The following is a 21,301-nucleotide window of genomic DNA, read 5'->3' as shown; positions in this document are numbered from 1 at the left end:
CGGTCCCCGGCAGCACTTGCTCTGGGGCAGGCACAGCCCTGAGTAGGCCAGCGCCCAGCGCTGCTGTCTGCACAGGGCAGGCAGAGGGCTCCCACTTGGTGTTTGGCTTTTCCCAGCAGCACTAAAATGCAGGAACAGAGAGGGCTGCAAAGAGCACAGATAGAAGGGTGCAGCGAGGTGCAGTCAGATCGACGCTTTATTTGGGTTTATGACAGACAGATGGTTCCCGAGTCAGTGTTTAGGGCTCGTGCCCCCTGTGGCCATGCAGAGCCAACACCCCACAGCCTCCCACAGGTGCTGGACAGTCCTGCTGGCAGGGCCTGGGCTCCTGGCCGAAGAGCAGCACGAGCAGTGGCCTTGCCCCCAGCCCCAGGCAGGGCAAGTGTGGAGCAGGTGGCGCTCGGACAGAGGGGATGGGGCCTGCCTGGCTGCCAGGCAGCTGCCCCCAGCCCTGTTAGCAGCAACACAGGTTTGAGCAAGCAGCCTTCCCTTTTAACCCTCGTTGCATCACCCGATCGTGCTGTCCCTGACACAGGACCAGCAGCCAGGGCTTCCAGTCTGTGGCACAACTGAGAGCAAGCCTATGGCCCTGGTGGGAAGCCTGCAGACATGGCACACACGTTACACAGGTCCCTTAGCCGTGGTGACACGACGAGTCCCCAGAAGCAGCCCAAGGCACAGGCAAGAGCAGGCCCAGAGTGGAGGGGAAGGTGGAGACAGCTCTCCAGGAGGCCTCACGCTGTTTCAAGGGGTGGGGAGGCTGCAAATTCAGTCCCCAAGTCCCTGGGTCCCTCCGGGCTGAGCCCCCTGCTCGGGACGCTGTGGGAGAAGAGATGGCAGCGGGCCAGGGAGGAGCGCCTGGCCGGAGTGGTAGAGGGAGCCAGGCAGGAGGTATGAGCGGTGGCTCTGATGCTTATTAGCTGATGCTCCCCCCCTTCAGGGTTTTACATGAGATGCTCCCCAGCTTGGTCAGGAAGTTCCTCTGCTTCCACTGGGCAACACAGTCCTGGGAGATGTGGAAGTCGGCCTGGGGAGCAGAGGGGAGGTAGATGAGGGTCAGACCTGGGGAAGCAGCGCGCCTCCCTTGGCTCACAGAGCTGGAGAGGATTATCTCCTCCCCAGCTTCGGCCTCCCCAAGCGGGAGGGGAGGCCCTGCCCGGCCGGGCCAGCAGTCCACACTGACGATGGCAAACACGGCCCTGAGCAGGGAGTGGTGAGACTAGGGACACCCAGAGCTAGGGACACACGAGGGCCTTCCTGGCCCCAACTGCTGCCCTGCTCCACTCCCAGAGCCCCTGCTGCTCCATGCCGTGACTCAGCCTCTCATGCAGTCCCTCACCTGCAGCTTCTCAAAGACCTTCTTCTTTGGCTTGAGCTCGTCATCAGGCTCCCCATCCTCGTAGCCCTCCACGTAGACGCGCTCCCCAGCGCGGCACCCGGCCGGCGGGTCCAGGGGCTCTACCTGCCGTGGCTCCCCCACACTGTAGAGGGGAATGGAGGAAGCAGAGTCACCCCGAGGCAGTACCCACCGACCTCTTGGCACAGCCAGAGCTGGGGACTTGGCTGGGATCACTGGGTACTCCTGTACCCTCCTGGATCTGGGGCTGGGGGTCTGGAGTGCGCCCTGGCCCCATCCCTCACCTGGAAGCGCACAGCACCATGCCCTGCGACTCCACACCCCTCATCTTCTGGGGCTTGAGGTTGCAGAGCAGCACCACCAGCCTGTCCTGCAGCTGCTCCTTGGGGACAAACTGCACGAGGCCGCTGACCACGGTGCGAGGCTCGGGCTCGCCCACATCAATTTTCTCCACGTACAGGCTGTCGGCGTCAGGGTGCTGCCAACCAGAAGCAAAGGTCCCTCAGCAGGTGAGCAGGGAAGTGGACTGGGGGTAGCAGGGAGGAAGGGGGCAACCCCACGCATCCACCAAGTACCTACGCCACCGTGTGGGAAGGTTACTTCTCACTGCCCATCGTGCCCCTACCTTTTCCACGCTGATCACTTTGCCAACACGGATGTCCAGCCGGGATGGGACCACGTTTTCTGGCTCCGAGTTCTTGGTGCCCTTCTCTGCAGGCTCTGCAGTGCAAAGGGAACAGTTGCGCCACTCAGCAGAAACCACGGCCCCCAGCCAAGCCCCCGGGAGACCACAAGGACCCCCAAATGCTGGATCTGGACCCTGCTGAATTCTCGGCTTGTCTCTGTGACACAGAGCAGACAGTCCCTCCTCCACTTTGCCGGCATCTCAGGCAGCAACAGAGATGCACGCTGGCATCTGTCCTCTCCAGGGAAGGCAAGCAGCCCTTGCATTGGCCTATCCTCACCCCTGCTAATGCTCAATCATAATCAAATCTGACAGCCACCAGCCAAGGACAGGCAGACAGAGCCATGCCAGACACTCTCTGGGGCTGCTCCGGAGATGCAAGTTCCAGAATTTCTCTTTAACCTCAGCCCCTGGAGGCATCTTCTCCCAGCCTAGCTCTGTGTGACCAAGGCACAATTTCCCTGAACTCCCAAGCACCTCCTTACTGGCTTTGGACGGGTCAGGATATGCTGCATTGGTTAGCTTCTTCAGCTCTGGGTTGTTGAATTTCTCTCTGATGGGGTCAAGCAGTTTGTTCAGGGCCACTTCCACCGAGTTCTTTAGGTCTCCAGGATGTACGACCTGTATTGTGACAAAAGCCAGATTCCTGGACGGTTTCCTCCAGGGCAGGGGGAAAAGCAAAATGTGATTCACTGATCTAAGGCCAGAGAGGTGCCGTGATCTCTCGTCTCGGCTCCAACAGACACAGATCTTGGCATTCTTCCCAGAACAAGATTAAAGCACGTCTTCTGGAAAGATATCCTACCTCGCCTGGAAGCGAGATGAAGTTTCCCGTGCCTAGACTCAGTTAGACATACAGGCATCTCAAAGGTGTTAGGAGATACATTAGCTTAGGAGCTTTGATAAGGGCGCCAGCTACAAAGGGCAGGCCTGACTCTTTTGTCTGGAGAGGAGACAAACCCTTGTGAAAACACCTGGCACAGCTGACTTGGGGCTGGTTGAGAGTCTTGCAATGAGCACAGCCCAGGGTCACCATCTCCCAGGAGGGGAGAGCGAACGCCTGGAAACTGAGTAGGAACAGGAGACCAGGCAGGGCTGGGAGATTAACCCCAGCACCTGGCCTGATTCCCCTTTGGACAAGGGCCCTCTCCTGGATACTTCTGCTCACGCTGGGAACAGCTCACGGCCCTGCACCATCCACTCACCGCCTGGCTGCTCTGGGCTCTCTCAGCTGAGACCAGCCTGGCACCTGAGAGCCGCTGGGCCACACTCTGCTCCTCGTCTCTCTCCCATGCAGTTTTCCATCTCCCACTGCTCTCAGAGCCCTCCCCAAGAGCACTGGGGAACCTCACAGACACCCACGACAGGAGAGTTTCCATGTCCATGGCAGCTGACGGAGCATTCAGGCCCTCCCCGCACTCACCTGCTCAGCAAAGTCCTTCTCCAGGGCCTCATAGGCAGTGTAGGTTTTGTTTCCTCCCCATTTTTCTTCTCGCAGAATCACAAACTCTGTGACATGGAGATTTTAAGGCTCAGATTAAGCCAAGTGGTGATGAACCTAGCCAAATAAACCACCCCACTTTGCCCAAGAGCTGAGGGGGAGCACAGCAGGGACTGGGAAGCCACTGGGTCCCGAGCCCTGTGCCCAGGCCTTGCAGCGTGGGCTGGGGAAGGGGCCCCCAGCGGGCAGCCTGCTCTGGGGAACACACGCTCCCCTCCTCTCCTCTTACCCTCAGGAAAGACTAGCCGCAGTGCCCAAGTGTGGGGAGCCCCTCACCTGACTTGAGAGGAAAGAGGACATGTTTGATGAAGGAGAGGACACCGTTGTTCTCCACGTTTCCTGGCTCGCAGAAAGCCTTCTTCAGCTTCTTCTTCACATCCTCCTTGCGGTCTAGAAGGTCAATCTTTGACTCCTGGAGGAAGGGATTCCCTGGAGTTGAGCTGTGCGTGCAGCTCTTCAGAGTACCCAGTTTAACACTCAATGTGAAGATGAGGATTTTTTTTCTTTTTTACTCCCCCGCTCCTCCCCCCCCCCCCACAGCAGAGCTACTTCCCAGGTTTCCTGGGGACTGCAGCCCTTGTTCCAATCTCTTGCCCAAAAGAGGCAACCATACTGGAGTTCTCAGACCCCAGCACAAGCACCTTCTCTCCCAGCCCTAAACCCCTCGCTTTGCAGGATCCCTGATCATAGCCACCAGTCAGGGACCAACCTCTTCCGATGAGCTCATTTTGCTGCCTGTTAGACCAGGGACCATTGGGTTCATCAAATGGACGCGCTTGGCATAGCCCAGAGAAGGGAGGTACTGGGGAAAAACAAGGAAGCAAGTTATGGAGGATCTTCTTCTGAAAATCAGCTTTAACTCTCAATCCCTGCTTGCTCCTGGTTCCGGATAACCCTGAGCTTGGTAACAGGACCCATAAAGCTACCACGGGATCACAAGGCCCTGACAGCTACAGTCAGGAGCAGCACAACAGCTTTCACAGGCACCGGAGCCCTGCAGACTCCGAGAGCAGCAGGAGGAGCTGCGAAGTGTTAAGTGAAACCACGGATGTGCTTCTCCCAACGGATTAGCAAGCGTTCAAGCCCTGTGCCAGGTTCAGAAACATCCCTTACTCCTGACCTTCTCTGCAAAGGTGAAAATCTTCCTCTGATCAACTCCTCCAAACTGTGCGTCGACCTTGAGGTACTCCTCGTCCAGGGCCTGTGAAGAGACATGCAGAGCCAGTCTTGAGCCTGGCCCTAAGACTCCGCGCTCCAGCTGTGCTCAGCCTTTGGAGAGCCTGCCTGTCCTGCAGGATCTGCCAGCCCCTGCCTGGCACTCCTGCCCTGGGCAGGACCGGCGCTCCTGGACTGCCTGCTTCAACTGGCAGGAGCTGCTGTAAAAGCAGGTGTGTGCTAAAGCCGTGCTTTGTGCTGCTGCCAAACATAATATTGGGGTGGAGTATAATGACCTTGGCACAGGCTTTCAGCCTCACACATCCCTGCTTCACCCAGCACCTCCCAGGCGAAGGGGCTCTGCCAGCCTGCCTCGCTACACACCTGCAGGCCTGGGTAGAGCAAACCACTCAGCAAGGGGTGCTCCACCTGCTTCACCACCTCGGCTCCTGCCTTCTTCGCGTCGTGCTGTGTGACCACGGACGAGAGGCGGTACACGTCCAGCGTGTACTCCCTGTGGGGAGGGACAGGCATTAGCATTGCTAGCACCAAGGAGCGGGAAATCTTTTAGAGCTGGTTAATGCAAAAAGTGGTTCTGGCTGTGCAAAGAGTAGCCTAAACCTGGAGACACCTTCACTGGGTTCCCTGAATGACAAAGTGGTGAGACAACAAAACATCACACTTCTGACACACTGCTGGCTCCTCTCAGGAGCAGGGGTGCAATCTTAGACCCACCAGAGCCCTATGCGAGGCTCTTCCTTCCCAAGAGGACTAAGTGGCCTGGGACTCACTTGCTGAGCTGGTAGTCAGTGCCCCGGACAAACTTCAGCTTTTCCAGGGGCACCCCAATGCTCTCCAGCATGGCTTTGATCACGTTCTCATAGTAGCGGGTACGCAACTCCAGCAGCTCCCAGGGGGCCTTCATGTTGTCTAAGTAAGCATGGAGATCAGCGAAGAGTATCGTCACCTAGTATAGAACGGGACGGGGAGATGCTGGAACGTCACACTCGGAGCCATACTGGTCCGAAATATTGCTCGTTTCCACCCAGGCAGCACGATGACAAAGTCCCCGGGATCCAGGCTCCCATTCAGCCCACGTACCTCGCATCCTGCCTTCAGGAAGTCTGCGATCTTGGACATCGGCACGAAGTAGGCCACATGCGGCTTGCCGGTGGTGGCTGTCCCCCAGTAGATCTTCAGCTCTCGCTCCTTCAGGATGGCCATGAGCTTATCCTCCCCCAGCACCTCCTGCAAAGGGCCCAGATCCACATTTAGCCCAGCCGCCCTCATGGCTGAGCTGCCCCGGAAACGCCACTGAGGCAGTTAGGAGAGGACAGAGAGGAGTAACAAGCCATGCCTGGGCTCAGGCTCACCCTGAACGCAGCCTGTGCCCTGGGCTCGTCCCTAGGTCCCAGAGAGGGGGACTGCGGGGGGAAAGGATCCAGCGTGCAGGCCCCAGGGGCTGGCCCAGGCCTCCCCCGCCAGGCTGCCCGGCCCCGGCCCCTCGCAGGGCCCAGAGGCTGCCCCGGAGCCCCAGCCCGGCCTGCCCCGGCCCCGTCGCCCCCCGTCGCCGCCGTACCTGCAGGTTGCGGGTGATGAGGTGATACTTCTCCTGCGGGCCGGGCGCGGCCTCCATGGCGGCAGCTGCGGGCAACGAGACACCGTCACCGGGGAAACCGGCACGGGCCCCTCGGGAGCCCCCTGCGGCCCTGTCAGGGTTGGGAAGCCCGGTGACCGCGGACGTCCCGGAGGCCTCCCGGCGGGTCTTCCGCCTTGCCCTCTCTCCCCCCTCTCTCCCCCCGGCCCCTACCGACCGTCTCCCGGTTGCATCAGCTCCGCTCGGCGCTCGCCTACCTGTCCTGGGCGTCACTTCCGCCAGCGGGAGCAGCGGAGCGCCGAGCTGGTGGATGGGGAGCGGGGAGCGCGGCCTGGCCGGGGCGGGGCGGGGCGCGCGGGCGCGGCCGTTGGGGGCGGGGCCGAGGTCCACCAATGAGCTCGCGCCTCGCCCCGCCGCCCGCGCCGGTAAGATGGCGGCGGGTGAGTGGCGCGGAGGCGCCGCGCAGCCCTGGCCCGGCCCGGCCCAGCCCCGGCCTAGCCCCGGCGTGGGGGCGGCGGCTCTGGGGCGAGGTCCGGGCGCCGCCCCCCCCCCGCCGTGAAGCGCCCACCGAGGGGGGCTGAGCCGTGTGGGGACCTGAGAGGAACCGGCGCCGCCGGTGACCTGAGGCGGGGGTTTTGGCGGGCTGAGGCGTAACCCCGTTTTTAAATTGTTTTGTTTTGTTTTATTGCGCTGTGGGGGTCGGGTCCGTTCCCCCGGCGGGTAGGCAGTGCAGGGCCTGCCTTCGGGCCTGTGCTGGCCGCCGGCGGTGCTGAGGGAGCAGGAGCAGGCCCGTGCGGGGGGGGAGCCAAAAGGGAAGAAGGTGTCACTGAAGTAGAGGTAGGCCAGTAAAGAAGCACAAGTAAAACTAGTGACTCAGAAGGATGACAGGGGGAAGGAGTTAGGCTGAAGGTGAAACACTGATTGTTGCCTTTACGCTCTGTAGCGCGGTGGGATCACTGTTTCTGTATCTCAGGGCTTTGCTTTTCCAGAGAAGGCGTCCTGTATGATGGGGATCACGGGGTAGAGGAGGCTGTTGCCCCTGTGGTTTGTGCCTGTGCTCTCTAGCAGGGTCCCCTTGTTCCCCTTCAGGCTGTAGCTGAGGAACAGGTCGCAGAGCAGTGCCCTGGTGCAGTGCTGTGGGTGCGTGAGCTCCGTGCCAGGGAGTGAAACAGACTGGAGTGCCAATGCGTGCCACTTGGCAGAACTACACCTCCAGCTTTGTTGTTGGATCTCAGTAAACACTGGCCACAATTAATGAAGCTGTACTAGAATCCCCCATATGACTTGTGTAACTCTCCTAAGATTGGGGGGGGGGGAAAGTATCTTGAAACCTTTCTCAAATAGAAGGTAGTCCCAGCAGTGTGCGCACATAAGGGTGCGGGTCAGATGCTGCTTGTGTTGTGGCTGCTGTGAGCCTACCCTGTGCTCCCCGTAGGGGAATGGCCCAGGCCTCGTCCTGTTTGTGGCTGCAGCGCTGGTACTTTGCAGCTGGGGTGAGCTGGCTCAGACGTGCTCTGGCCGTACAAGTGCCTGTGCTGGAGCAGGGGAGGGGATGAGAGGGTGGGGGCAGGCAGCCTTGTCTTAGATCGCTTTATGAGTCATTTGAACTGTTGTGAAGCATTACTCTAATGTAAATCCTTAAAGAGCCCCTGAATTCAACACGTTTTCTTCTGCTTTATACTTAGTCCTGTCTGTCTTGACTTATGAAACTCTTATTTGGCCTTTACAGAATCAACACTGCTATGGGAAGTGGCAGGGGATTCTGTCTGGGCTCGCGCATCACCAGGCACATTGTTACCTAAGTTCTGTCTCCAGAGTCAGTTGATGTAAGACAGTACAGACCCAGCATAGTTCACCGTTAGTAAGGTGAGTTGGGAAGGTCATGCTAGTAAAGAAACCATTTCTATGTCTGTAATTGAGCAGGTGAACAGCTCTGAATGCACTAAGACACTTCCAGCAAAAATGCTTAAAGCTTTGATTCTGTGTCAAGTCTTTGTTAGGAACTAAAATAGAATATCAGACTGCTGTACGCTCTAAGACCAAATCACTGTTTAATTTATTTTTATTTGCCTTTCGCTTCTCTTTGAAGCGCCTGAGCACCTGTAGCTAATTTGCAGAACTCCAGGCAAGTCATAACTAGTGAGGCGTATTCATGACTTTGTATGTTCTTGTGTAGGTTTCTGTATATATGTAGCTGATTCCTGAGGTATTTTCTTCCTCCTTTATGGGTAGAACATCATTCTGAAGCTGGTTTTCATTATTCGGACAGAATGATAGAAGAAAGTAGCAGAGCTGCCTGATTTTCATTTCTAGAGTGGGTAAATTTCCTTTTTGAGAGCAGAAAGTAGTCGAACCAACGGAAAGACTAAAGATATTCCTCTAAATCGGTTGGTCAGAGAAGGAAGTCCTGATTCCAGATTCTCCTGCTGGTTCAGAGTCAAACGCAGGACTTGCAAGTCAAAAGATTCATGCTGGTGTGAATCTTTGAGATAAAAACAGGTTTTGTTTGTGGATATTTTTAAACTATTTAAATTTACAGGAAGGTCTTTATCTTTTTGCCCTTTCCTTATAATATGCATTTTGTATGAGTGTTTTTATGACTGTAATATGCTACTGAATGTCCTTTTAGCTCCTTGGCAGAGTTAGTTTTCCTTTGCTCAGTTTTTCCTAACCAGAAAAAGACTTTTTGTTTAGTTTCTTTGAAAGATGGAAGGTGGGGGGTTGGGACAAAAGGAGGGTTTGTGAGGCTTTACTTAATACCTAAAGTGTGCTCTGTTACTTTAAATGTCAGGTGGTAAAGAGTGTAATTAGTGAATACTGGTTTCAGATGTTAACAGTGATTGATATATGGCAGCTTCAGAGGAGATGGTACAGGTTGTGTTGGTGATGGGTGCTTGTATTAATCCTGCTTGATAAAGCCTGCTGAACAACCTCATGTATGAGAAAACTCATGGAATGAGGGACTAGTTATTGTTATATATTGTTAAGAGCTAAAACAATTAAGAGTAGAAGTGATGGAGACTGGATAGTTTTAATGTTGGAGCACTTAGTAAACAGATAAGTATTTTTTTGGCTCTTCCTTCTTTTTGTGTGAGAAAGACTTTATTTAAGTGAACAGTGGTGATATTAAAATGAGTGTTTATATTTTGTCAAATATTTACTTGTGAAACCGTGGTGGATGATGAATGGTGACTCTGGTTGTACTCTTTGTTAGCTGAAGTTTGAACTTAGGTAGCTATAGCTGTTTTGCAAGCAAACGTCTAATTATGTCTGTAGACTACAGAATCCATTAATTTCTGGAGTAACTGGTGTCAGTAATGCTAAGGTGCCTCAGTCCAGAGGAACGTTGGGTATTCCGCATCCAAGGAGAATACAGCCTTTATCTTGTCTAGCCAAGAGAGTGGCTTGTCTACTTTTCCCAGTTATGTTACTGCCGCTTCAGAAAACAGCAGAATTCTTGATTTAAGATGTTGTCTTTTGCTGGCAGGTTGAAGCGGACTCTGTTGCTGATTTCCTTTCTGAAAGGGCTGGTCAAAGTGGCACCAAGATCAGCTGAGCTTCAGAAGCTGCTTCTGGAGCTGCAAGCAGAAGGCACAGGGGTCACTTAAACACAGGGACCAACAGCAACATGGATGACCATTCCCCTCATGCCTTTGGGCTTTGTCACTTTCATGAATTTAAACCTACTGTTAATAATACAGTTCCCAGGGCCAAAAGGCCTTTAGATCCTCGTGGGGAGGCTCAGGTCCTGCAGGCAGCTAAGAAAGCTTGTGCAGTGAGTCATCATTGTAGCATTCCATGTCCATCAGAGAAGCTGCTGCTCTGTTCCCCAGATTCTGCCTGCTTTCAAGGATCCTCTCATTTTCTGGACGATACTGGCCATGATGAGCTTGTTGCCAGTTCTTCTGAGTCAAAGTACAATGATGTAGCCATTTCTCTAGATACAGCCAGATGTTTTGATGATAGTGAGCCAGACGACTCCTTGTTGGAACTGTCAGGCAGTGAACAAGGGAATTCTCCTTTCAATTACACTGAGGAAGAGATCCAGGAAATCTTGGCAGATGATTGCTTGGGATCCGAGCAGTATACAACTAGAAAAAGCACTGTGAGCCAAAATGTAAATGGAGAGAGTGAAAAGGACGTGAGCAGCAGCTGCACTGGGGCATCAGTCATCAGTGAAGATGTAAAGGTAGCATCCAAGATCACAGAGAAACCAAACATACCTCTGTCTAGGGTGTGTTCTTCAGTTGAGATGGCTAATTCAAATGTGAACGATCTGCGGTCAGCTCAAGTAACTGGCATGTTGTTTGACCTTGATATTCAGGAGCTTCTAAATCTTAGCCCAATTGATGCTGACTATGTAGATCAGCCTCCGGAGGACAGTCGTTTGGAGGAAACCAAAAGAGAAACTTCACAAGCAATGATAAGTGATTGCCTAGAATATGATAAAATTAATGCTAATAACTTGATTCTTGGAGAATCTTTAGAATGGTTGATGTCTAAAGGGCAGCATAGCCTGGGAGTGGATCACATGGGAAAAACTCCATTTACAAGCAGAGATATGACTAACTTACATGGTGGTCCTGCAGAAACTTCCGTGCCCTCTTCTGACCTTGCCTGTGACCCCAGTAAAGCTGATGAGAGTTCAGCACCTGTGCTGCTGATGTATCTCCAGCCATCTCCTGGGTCCCAACACCAAGATCTTTCCAAAGCAACAAACAGCAGTTTTTCAGGGAAATTTGACCCCTCAAAGGATGATGGGAGGCAGGAATCTTCAGAAGCTGAACAGCCATCAGACAGCATTAAAGTAAACACAAATCTTAATTCTTCTAACTAAAACATTTTTAATTCTAGTACTTGTGGTTTGTGTTTGAGGGCTTGGTAGTAGTGTCTGTATGCACACAAGTGTGTGCTTTTACACAATAAGTGAGGGCTTTTAAAGCAGGAGAAAGTGTGATTTTTTTTTTTAATATAAGTGTATAAGCAAGACTTGCATAGAATGTGCTTTTATTAGGTGTTAACCCTCTTTTTCCTTATCTTTCTAGTTAAGTGCTACAGCCATAGGCCAGATCGGGCAGAAAGACACAACAGGTGGGAAGAAGCTAGGCAAAGTTACTCCTGTGCCACAGGTGGAGGAAAGGTATTGTCTTACCCTCTGAATGCCTTTGCATTCTGAAAAATGACCCAGCAGTTCCCCAAAGCAGTGTAGTTGCTTGTGTGCTGCTGTATTTCTCTTCCTTTTGTTAAGGTGCCCTGAAACAGAAGGGCAAGTATTTAATATTTTGCCTTGCGAGATACCACAGGGTGAGGAGAATATAGGGCTGGTCCAAATGAGGAAGAAGTTTGCTGAGACAGTCCTGGGCACGGGTCTGCAGGGCAGAGATGGGGATGCTGTTGTTGGCCTGGCTTGGTTGCGGATCTCCCTTTCAGTGTGGTTGCCGGCAGATGGCAGCAGCAGTGCAGCTGCTGCAGAGTGAAGACTGCTTTTTGCTCTCCTGCACTGCTGTGCCTGGAGTTGTAAATTCAGTTTTTCTTCCCTGTGGCCACTGCATACCTGATGCATTTTGATGTTCTGTGCATCGTCATTCCCAGTGTGGCCTTGAGTAACATGAAAAATCTGTTACTCTTGAGAGCTTACTGCAGGTTTCTGGCCTGTTAATCAAGACAGTGACTTGCTGGTTCCCTTGGCTGACATCTTCTGTCTTCCTTTGCTCTCAATATATTATCTTGCAGCTCTATTTGAATAAATACTTCTGTTTTTATAGTTGCAAAGTCCAGAAGAATAGTGCTATGAGGAAGTTCCCATTGGTACTAGTTCTGTAGGACACCTTGTCCCTCTTCTGCAACCTAATTTGACAGGTATTTCCAAAAAATTAACACTGTGTCCTTTATTTTAAAGACTAAAACAAGGGGCAGGCTTTTCAGAAGCGGAGCTTGAGCAAAAGAAACACTTGTATCCAGTGTGTGCGTGCCCGTGTGAAGAAATCTGTAGATCCTACACCAGGTAACCCATAGATGAGATAGGGATAAGGCTATACTGGTGGGGAGGGCGGAGCGGAGGGTATGTCCTATGGGGAGGCTGGGCTTACTTAACTTGCATTCTGAACGCCCTTGCTTTTCAGAAGGAAATAAAAAATGCTTGCTGCACACACTGGGAGTACCATGCATAGAGTTCCCATACAGCAACCAGTCTTCTTCCAGGACTGGTTCAGATGAGCTTCATAGGTTGTAACAGCTAGGAAACATAATACAGGGAGGGATGTTTTGGGGGGGGCGGGGGGTGTGTGTGCTGTGATAAATACAGGGATATTATCAAAATGGGGCTGTTGTTACCTGGGAGGAGCAGAGTTGAGCTCTGGCTTGTAGCTGTGTTGGGACTAAACTTGTTTTTGTCAGTCCATAGCTGTGAACCCGGACTGAGGGAATCTTTAGCTTAAATGCTGAGCTTTGGATGTGCTATCGATACCTTCTTTACCGTGCCCCCCTCAACTGTGTCATCCCAGAGCTTTCGCCAATGAAGATTTAAAAGAAAGTGTCTGTGTAAAGAGCAGCTATGGATGTTAACTAAAGAGCAGTATCTAAAGGATTGATTGGTAGAACTGAAGGGCAGAAAGCATTCTGGTACCTTCCAGAGATGGCCTCCCACTGTGGTTATTCTGACTGTTCATGGGTGCAGTAATTCTCATTTCTTGAGAGTTATAAGAAACTGACAGTTGTGCGGCTCATCGCATGGAGCCTGCGCTTATCTGGGCAGCACAAACAGCTGCATAGCCACAGGGCTGCTTTCCAGTATATGAATACAGCATAAGTAATGTGGAGGGGGACTAGGCAAGGAAAGCTAAAATGGCCTGTTTTCTCTTCCTTTCAAATTAAAAATGCAAGACGTATGTTCTGAGTCATAGAAAATCAGGCAGGAGCTGCAAATGAACAAGGCTAGTGAGTGAAATGGAGATCTTTTTTGCTGGGGAGGAGCACTGTCTATGATGCACACAATTGGGTGTTTTTGTTGATGCAAGCCTCTCTTATTCCAAATAGCTGTAGGCTTGGAATTTAGCCTGATAGACAGAGTGGATTTTCCCAGTTCCCAGGAGAACCTTCTCAGTGGGCTGAATTTGACCTTGTATGGTACCTCTTTTGTTCAGCTGCACCTGCAGCAGTCTTGTGTATCCCTTGCCTAGGAGCTACAGAATGCAGAATGATCCCTACAGGAAAAATAGCAGGTTTCCGAACCAGCCAGGGAATTCCCTTTGGGAAGTGGTAACTGATCAGGTGACTCAGAAATTATATTCTATTGCTGCTATAAATCTTCAGATCTGTCTTGCATTGCAAGTCTCCTGGCAGTTGTGTTGTGATAGTGTTTGACTTTGTTATTCCCTCCTCTGCATAATCTGTTTATACTTCCTTGCGTCCTGTCTCCTGCTTCTTGGATTCTCCAGGCTGGTTATCGTAGGGGTTTTGTCTTTGCATTTGTCTTCATGGTATCTTGCACTTGCAGATTCTCTACAAATGTAACTTTCTCATATCCGTTTCAGAGAGTTTGTGCGCTAGAAGTTGCGCTGGCTACCACTTGTGCAGCCTGAACATAGACTGTTTGGAAGAAATGCTTTTGTCTTCTGAGTACACCTTTCAAATCTGGCCATCTTAAGTGAATTGGTAGTACAGAATAACCTGTGGTTCTGGTTGTTCTTCCCCTAATTATAGTTTCTAGAGGATATTCAGTATGAATAGATAAGTTTATTTGCAGCTTCCCATAGGCATCTAAATGCTGCTGAGGCTGCATTGTAGCAGATGTTCAAATTGCATCTCATTTTTACATCTGCTTGGAAATGGGTGACTGAAACTGATAATTGACCACAAAAGATTTCTGCCAGCTGACCGTTTAGTATTCACATTTCATTATTGCCCTTTATTCAACAGTAAATAGAATCATATCGTTCTTGATGAGATCCTCCTCAGCAATCCTGGTTGGTTCTGTATCAGCCTATGAAAGTAACAAGGCCCTTACTTCTATAGCTGTGGCTCTTGGCACTGGATGTTAGTACACTGCTGCTTAGTCTTGTCCTCAGCAACATATATAGCTGTGTAGGCCTATTCTTTAAAAGGGCAGGGGAAAAGATGAACTTAACAGAAAAAGTATTTCCTCTTCAAAATGTAGCCTTTGTTTGTTTTCTACCCAAACATCTGTACTTCAGGAGTTCTGCTTTCACAGGTCATTAGCGCTGCAATTGTGTGTATGGGATAGTGCTTGCACCACCTGCTGCTCAGATGACTATTGTCATGTCATTTGGAGGAGGATTGCTCTCAGTCATGCACCACCTGGTAGCTGGAAAGCTGTGCTAGCTCCCATCTGACCTCCAGCCGCTGCTTTCCTCAGAGAACTTCTGTTAGCAGGACTCCACCAGGAGTTCTCTCTGAGGGCTGGTTTGCTTGACAGAGGTTTAATTATTGTTATTTCAGAGGAGAAGTCTTTATAATGGTGGCCCCAATTTTATCAGGCTTCTCAGAGCCTGGGAGGGACCTGATAGATTATTTTCTTGTGTCCCTTTTGAGTCAAAGGGAGAGGAGGAGGAAATACCTTATAAAGAGCCATAGATGTCTGATGATCTGGTCTTGTAATAATGAAGATCAATACCTTTAGTAAACAGACATCCCAGGTTTAAGAAGATGGAAAGGTAGACTAGAATAAGGGGATCTATGAAGAAACAAACCTATGAAATACAAGTGAGCATTGTGCCAGCAGCCTCTGCCTTGAAACAGGCTGGTCTGTTGACTGGTACTGAGCTTGCTGAGGGAAAGAAACCTTAGTCTTGGAACAGTTCTTCTTACCTGCTAAGACTCACTTTCCTCGAATAGAAAGCATACAGGGAAGGTACAGCACTTGGGCTGAGCTGTCATGAAGGAGAAATTACAGTTATGGCTGAGCCTAGAAAGGAGGTTTGAACTAACTCTTCAAAGCAAATGAAATCCACCTACCAACCACAAGTTTCAAGAAGGATGTGAGATGGGCTTTGGAGTGAGGGAGAGGGCAGGCATTGATAAAGCAGGTTAGAAAGAGGCTCACAGTGAGGAGTGGGCTGTGTTTTGGCAACTGGTAGGAGGAGTTAGCTGCTCTTAGCAGTGTGCTGCTCCCTGGTCTACACCAGTGTGGTCCAGGGGCTTCTGCAGGAAACCACATGGCTTGACTATGCAGACACTTTTGAGACATCTGACATCTAAATCAGAGTGGAACTTGTCTGGAAATCTCATCCTAAATCTGTAGTTTGATCTTAACAGTTCTGGAAGGATGGAGGATGGACTATGCCTGAGGTGAAAAGGAAACAAACTGATGTGTTAAATTCTGTTCCATGGCAATTTGCTTTATCCATGGTCTCATTGTTCCCTTTCCTTATGTGTAAAGGCCAGAAGGATTCTTACTCTCAGACGCTTGTATTAGAAAGTTAAATAAGGCACTGTGATAATAGCACACTCCAAATATTTGTTGGGGTTACACTCTGCTCCTGGGACTCTCTGCCTCTTGTAGAAGAGCTGAAACCTCTTAGTAGTGTGAAGTGCTAGTGAGTCAGCCAGTGTTTAGTCTCTCTTTCCATTGCTGAATTCATTTGCAGACTTTAAATATTTGCTTTCGACTTTAGGAAAGGACCACAGGAAACGTTTAGTAGATGGGAACATCAGACTTGTTTGGTGGTGGTTTATTTTTTAATAATCAATACCTTGGAGGTATGTCCCCTAACCAAATTCTCTCTTAATTTTCATTTGGGGTGAAATTTTACTTCTGTGGCAATGTGCTGTAAAAGAAAATTCTGACCAACTCTGAGGTGGGAGTGAGGAGGTAGCCAAAGAACTTGCAGAAAAGTCTGCCCCTAGTATCTTTTTTTTTTTTTTTTTTTTTTAGGAATGAAGCTGTTGGCCAGGTTCTGACCTTGATTCTTTTTGGGTAAAGTTAAAACCGAGGGTAAGGTCAGAAAAAGGGAAGTATGATTAATAGGCTATTCCAGGATTTCTCTGCTCCTGGGAGTTCATGGGTGGCATAGAAATGGAGATGACAATTTTACATCCATCTTTTACTGTCAGTAAACTCTGGCAGTAGTAAAGCAGTCCAATTTGTGCTTCTCCCCGCTGTTCTCCAATGCTGACCTAAATGCTAGTAGTTCTGACAACTTCTTGTCTTCTCTCAGGTACAGGGGTTGAGGGTGGAGCCCCGGTCGTAACATATGAGCCCCAGAAGTAGCATCCCCCTGTTTCTGGGACCCATCTTGACTGTGGCTTAGAACGGGAAGGAAGGTGGACTTCTGTATAGGAAGGCTAAGAGTTGTTAAAAGTTGTGATTTCTTCTAGTCATGCACACATCTTGCATCAGCTTACTGCTGCTAACATTAACTGTTGTATAATGTGACAGTTTGCCTTATGTAAGCTGTCTTGGAGTGCCTGCCTTCTTCCTCAGGAGCACGGCCTGATAAGTGGAATTTCAAGAACATTTCAGAAATCCTTTCTAGAAGTGTCTTTTTGACAAGAAGTTATTCCTTTGGGCGAATAAAAGCTGATACTGCAGTTTATGAAGGAGACGTGGATTCGCTCAAGAGACATTGTGTTCCCTTGAAAGGAAGAAGTGTTACGCAGAACCATGATTCACATGAATCACGTGACTGCAGTGGCAGGATGGAAGAACCTTTGCATTTCTACTGGACAAGGGCACCCACCGCTCTGTGCTGAGAGCACCTGTAGACAAAGGACTTGAACAATGGCAGTATTCCAGTAGAATTAACTTTCACTTAGCCTGTAGTATCTGATTTGAGTGGTGGGGGGGAGGACAAACACTTCAGGCAAGGTTGCTGCTACTGGTCCTTTCATAGTTTGTGACATGAATAGAAGGATTCTTGCTTTTTACTGAACCATCTCTTGCCAAGGAGTCAGTATGAGGCCTCCTCCTTTAAGTCTTCAGACTTGGTCTGCCAGTTGTATGGTGCAAGATCAGCCTTGAAGACCATGCACAGCATTAAGAATCAAGCTGCTATATCCAGTCTCTTGTAATATGTTTGATCTCCCATTAATGCCTTGCTTTACTGAACTGCAGTTGTTCTAAATGAGTTGTATGCTTTGATGAATAAGGTTGTCAGCTTGGAGTACCAGGCCCTTGACCAAAAGTAGCAGCACCCATCACACCTCACCAAGAGGTATGATACCAATGCCTCTAGGAAAATACCCTTCACTTCCTCACAAATATTATCTAGTAGCTCTTTTTATCTATTAGTCTGTTGTTCCCCCACACAGTTCACTTTAAATAATTTTAAATTCTAAATATCTGCCAGGGAGTGGGGGGGAGGGGGGGGAGATTCAGGAGTCATCAGAAGTACCCAGTGTTACTGGAAGTGATTTAAGCTAGAGAATCAATGGTCCCAGTAACTAGTAAAAGTTCGGTGCTCTGTGATCCATGTAACCCTGACTTGGAAGGCCCTCTAGGGAGCAGACCTCGTCTCCTAGTCTGTATGATCTAGTCAGGACTTAGCTTTTCTGAGCTTTACAATAAACTAGTATGTTATGTTGACTGTAATACAGATATTTTCCCCAGCTGTTGGCATGACCAGGTTGCTTTCCTGGTTTAACAGACCTATTTGGTCGCTGGCTACTCTTGCTGAGCCACTGCTGTAGAAACGTTCTGTGTTGTGGATGTGACTTCTCTGTGTCAGCCCAGATGCTCCTTTGCCAGATCAGCTGTTTTGACAGTATTTTTGTAGGAGTGACCCCTGTGGTTGTTCATGCTCCCTCAGATGGGTCTGCGGTTTATAAATGCTATTTCCTTAGTTATGATGTCCCTGCACAAATGAGGAGAAAAAAGATAGTGGAGTTGGCTTTTTTTTTTTTAAAAAACACACAAGAGGCAAAGCAACATCTAATGATGTGGAAAAGCTTTGTAACTCTCTGAGGCCTGGAGATAACCAAGTTCAGTAAAATGTAATTCATTCATTAACGTTGCTCCTATAAGACTGTTTGAAGTTTGCAGAATTCTGTCTTATTTGAGAATGTGCTTAGATGTAGAAAATGGGTGTGCTTATGTGCATACAGCACTTTGAGGGAAGTTTGCCTTTTGTTTAAACTACTGTGTATTGGAGTCTTCAGCCTTCTGTGGTTGGGTCAGGGAGAAAGAGGCCTTTCCAAAGAACATAACAAAGCACTAGGCAGTGTTCCTGAAAGGGGGACTTTAAAAAGTGGGCAAGGTTTGTCATTGTCCTAGATGTTCTGTGGTTGAGGCACAGAGAATGTAAGTAATATGTCCAAAGGATACGCAGTGAAGCTTGGAATAGAACTTGGAATTGTCTGGCTGCAAATACTAGATAGCTCTACATCCATTAATGAAAGGATCCATATAGGGCAAGTGTGTGTGCCTCTCTTCTGATGGGTTGCACAGGCATAGGTGGGGCATGACCAGGGCTAGGGCTTTATGTTGACAGCTGATCTTCTCCAGTTATTTAAAAAAAAAAAGTTCTTAACACCAATGTATCTGACTCTTACCACTGTAAATTTTACTGACAGAGAACCTTGCATAGAAAAATAAGGTAATAACTTTTGGCAGCTACTGGCTGGCTAGTGTAGGGGTTATTAGCACATGGTGATTGTTGTAGGATTTGCAGGCTAAAAATACATATTAACTTGAGGCATCTTTGAGAAAAGAATAATTTACATGAGGTCATGAAGGCAGATTCACGTTATCCAGGTTGTTGTTATATCAGAAGCAGGTAGAGTTTACAGATATATATGATAAAGACAGGAAGAAGTTTGCTTCCAATCACATTGTTCTAGGCGTTTTGGAAAGGAAAATGAGATAGCAGAACTGACTGCATAGCCTGTTCCTGACTCCCCCCTTGTAAGAACAGACTGAAGCTTGCCTGCTTGGAGGGTTTATCTGATGTTAAACTAGTAACATGCTGGCCCTTTCCAAATGCCAAGAGGTAATGCAGGCCTGGTGGTAGCTGTTGCTACAGTCGGATGCTGCTGTGCCTCAACCAGTGATCGGTGGTTGCTGGTGATCAGCAGTACTGTAATGGAGCAGGGACAGAGGGGTAGGAAGAGCACAGGCAATCTGCCCCCTTTGCTGTGTATGCTTAGGTGTTGGCTTTTATGCGTTCAAAGGTTTCTGTGCTAGCTGTCTTGATTTTTTTTTATATGTCTGTTGATGAGGTTAGTATTAAATGATGTGTGGCAGTCAGGATGTTGTTTATGTTGGCCTTTTCTTAAAGCAAGTGTTCTCAGCATGGCTGAACTGGCAACAGAAAATGAAATTATTCTGAACAGGCAGCACCTTGTCAGGATGATGATGTGAGATGATGATGTTTGTAGGTGTGCTGGGTCTGAGACCAGCTTCCCTGTGCTGGAGGACTGCAGGCAGAAGTGGTACCTCTTGAATGTGTGTTTTGTGGTCTTTGTGAATATGAGTCTGTCTGTCTGTCTCTCTCATGAATTAACACTGCCATGGAGCAACTCTGCACTTTGTAAAGGCTTGAGGCTTTTGGGCAGCCTTGTTGCTGAAGATTTCATTCTTTGACGTTGTGGCTGTGATTCATGGATGCTGAACTGTGGAGATACTGCAAGGGGAGAGAGAGAGGTGGTGCATTCAATGTTCGTGGAAGGACATACTGCATGTTTGCTGCTAGAATATAGCCAAGGACTCTGTTTACGATTTTTGCTGTAGTAGAATCCAGCAACATCAGACAAAACTGGAGGAGATTGTTTTGTGCAAGGCACTAGTGCATAAAAGCTGCGTGAGCTCTATGATGAAACGTCTTACAAGTCAAAATCTAATGACATTCGGTGATGTATTGCACTCTAATAACAGCAGCTAGAAACCAGTCGGACCAAAGTTCAGCTAGTACATATAGCTTTTTCTACTGTCCTCCTAAAAGTTATCTCTTCCTTACTTTTGTGCTGTAAGGTAATTTCAAATGGATAGGAAGAAATTATATCCTGAAACAATAGTGGGGAACTAATATTAAAAAAAAAAAACAAAGCACCCTTAATCTGTGGTTGCAGTAAGTCATCACTGAAGTTAGAAGAATTTGCCCTGGTTTGAGAGTATGTTCAGAACTATGCTGGCTGTGTCCTCTGAAAAACAGGTCTGGATGATATAAATAGGTTATGTTTAGCAGTTGGTGGCACTAAGTAAGGTTTTTCTTGTCAGTTAAAAAGGACAGTGATGTGTTGGAAAGTGTCAAATGGCATCATGGAGCTATGTCATTATTGCCACTCAATGATTCCTCATCCAGCGTGTTCAGATCACAAGCAAAAAGATGGCTTTTCTGGCTGCCAACTTTGCTGACTCCATCTGGGATCTAAAATTCAAGCTGCGTCTTTCCTGGCTCTGTCACTAATAATAAAGGTTCTTCATTTGGAACTTAGTTAAACAAAATTGATGCTGATAGATGAGCCGAAATAGAACCTAGCTCACTCTCCCTGAGACGTGTGGGCTAAGAGCACCAACAAGTAGGAACATAATCATTTTAATCTATAGGATCATCAAGTTATTTAATAGACACCAGATTTGTGGAGAAAACAGAGGACATTGTACCATAACAAGCATGTTGATCATAACGCTTTTTAACAAATGCTAGAAAACAGATTAGATCTGGTCAGTTTGCCTGCTTGTTAGGGTTCTCCTTCCAGACTAGGCAATAATAGCTCATTAAATGTAATTAGGAAGCTTTTTGCAAATCTGGGGATGTTGCATTTGGTGTAACATATGGTGTAATCTTCAACTCTCTCCTTGTTGGGAAGTGAAGTCTGACTACTCAGTCAATGAATTGCCATATTTTTTATCAGTGAAATGGGTATGCAGCTGTGATATACACTTTTGAATGATGTAACCTTTAATGTCTTTGGCAAATACTGGCATTAGCAGGCTGTTCCTCTCCATTTACATCTCCTCTAGAAAGTCATTACCAGCTGAGATTATACTAACACTTTCTGTTGTGTAGGTGTTTCTTCCTCTGATGCTATTGAACTGTCAGTGGATAAAAT

At 49.0% G+C, this 21,301-nt stretch overlaps 2 protein-coding genes across 9 annotated transcripts in view; one reads left to right on the top strand and one right to left on the bottom strand.

The window, feature by feature from the left end:
* Positions 1-178: 178 nt before the first annotated feature.
* On the bottom strand, positions 179-6,638 carry YARS1 (tyrosyl-tRNA synthetase 1). 4 transcript variants are annotated; one of them, XM_068917098.1, is made up of 14 exons: positions 6,513-6,638; positions 6,278-6,342; positions 5,800-5,946; positions 5,490-5,665; positions 5,083-5,212; positions 4,664-4,744; positions 4,253-4,345; positions 3,820-3,955; positions 3,466-3,551; positions 2,528-2,663; positions 1,983-2,077; positions 1,642-1,835; positions 1,340-1,481; positions 179-1,027 (listed from the first exon to the last, which is right to left on the bottom strand). In XM_068917098.1, exons 1-14 carry the CDS (start codon positions 6,526-6,528, stop codon positions 917-919), a joined length of 1,608 nt encoding a protein of 535 aa, XP_068773199.1. In that variant the 5' UTR covers positions 6,529-6,638; the 3' UTR covers positions 179-916. The 4 variants fall into 4 exon arrangements, with proteins under 4 accessions (XP_068773199.1, XP_068773202.1, XP_068773200.1 ...); XM_068917101.1 differs by having other exon boundaries at positions 6,278-6,407; positions 6,553-6,596; XM_068917099.1 differs by having other exon boundaries at positions 6,509-6,569.
* A 43-nt stretch (positions 6,639-6,681) lies between these two features.
* Positions 6,682-21,301, top strand: part of HPCA (hippocalcin) — a 46,757-nt gene continuing 32,137 nt past the window's right edge. Inside the window, exons 1-5 of one of the 5 annotated variants that reach the window (XM_068917093.1) lie at positions 6,682-6,720; positions 8,025-8,161; positions 9,783-11,102; positions 11,341-11,435; positions 12,195-12,299. In XM_068917093.1, the coding sequence (XP_068773194.1) occupies positions 9,924-11,102; positions 11,341-11,435; positions 12,195-12,299 (1,379 nt within the window). In that variant the 5' untranslated portion in view covers positions 6,682-6,720; positions 8,025-8,161; positions 9,783-9,923. Of the gene's footprint in view, positions 6,736-6,843; positions 7,436-8,024; positions 8,162-9,782; positions 11,103-11,340; positions 11,436-12,194; positions 12,300-21,301 lie in introns of those variants that run through there. The other 4 variants (XM_068917092.1, XM_068917094.1, XM_068917090.1 and 1 more) reach the window with 4 other exon arrangements.

Source organism: Struthio camelus, chromosome 23 (assembly GCF_040807025.1).
Source record: "Struthio camelus isolate bStrCam1 chromosome 23, bStrCam1.hap1, whole genome shotgun sequence".
NCBI lineage: Eukaryota > Metazoa > Chordata > Aves > Struthioniformes > Struthionidae > Struthio > Struthio camelus.
This window is presented reverse-complemented; position numbering and strand designations above follow the sequence as displayed.

Excerpts from the sequence above, each read along its gene's own strand:
- YARS1 (XM_068917098.1), bottom strand. Across the intron at positions 5,213-5,489 it reads ACTGACTACCAGCTCAGCAA|GGAGTACACGCTGGACGTGT; the intron begins GTGAGTCCCAGG and ends CCCTCCCCACAG. Across the intron at positions 1,482-1,641 it reads ATGGTGCTGTGCGCTTCCAG|TGTGGGGGAGCCACGGCAGG; the intron begins GTGAGGGATGGG and ends TCCCCTCTACAG.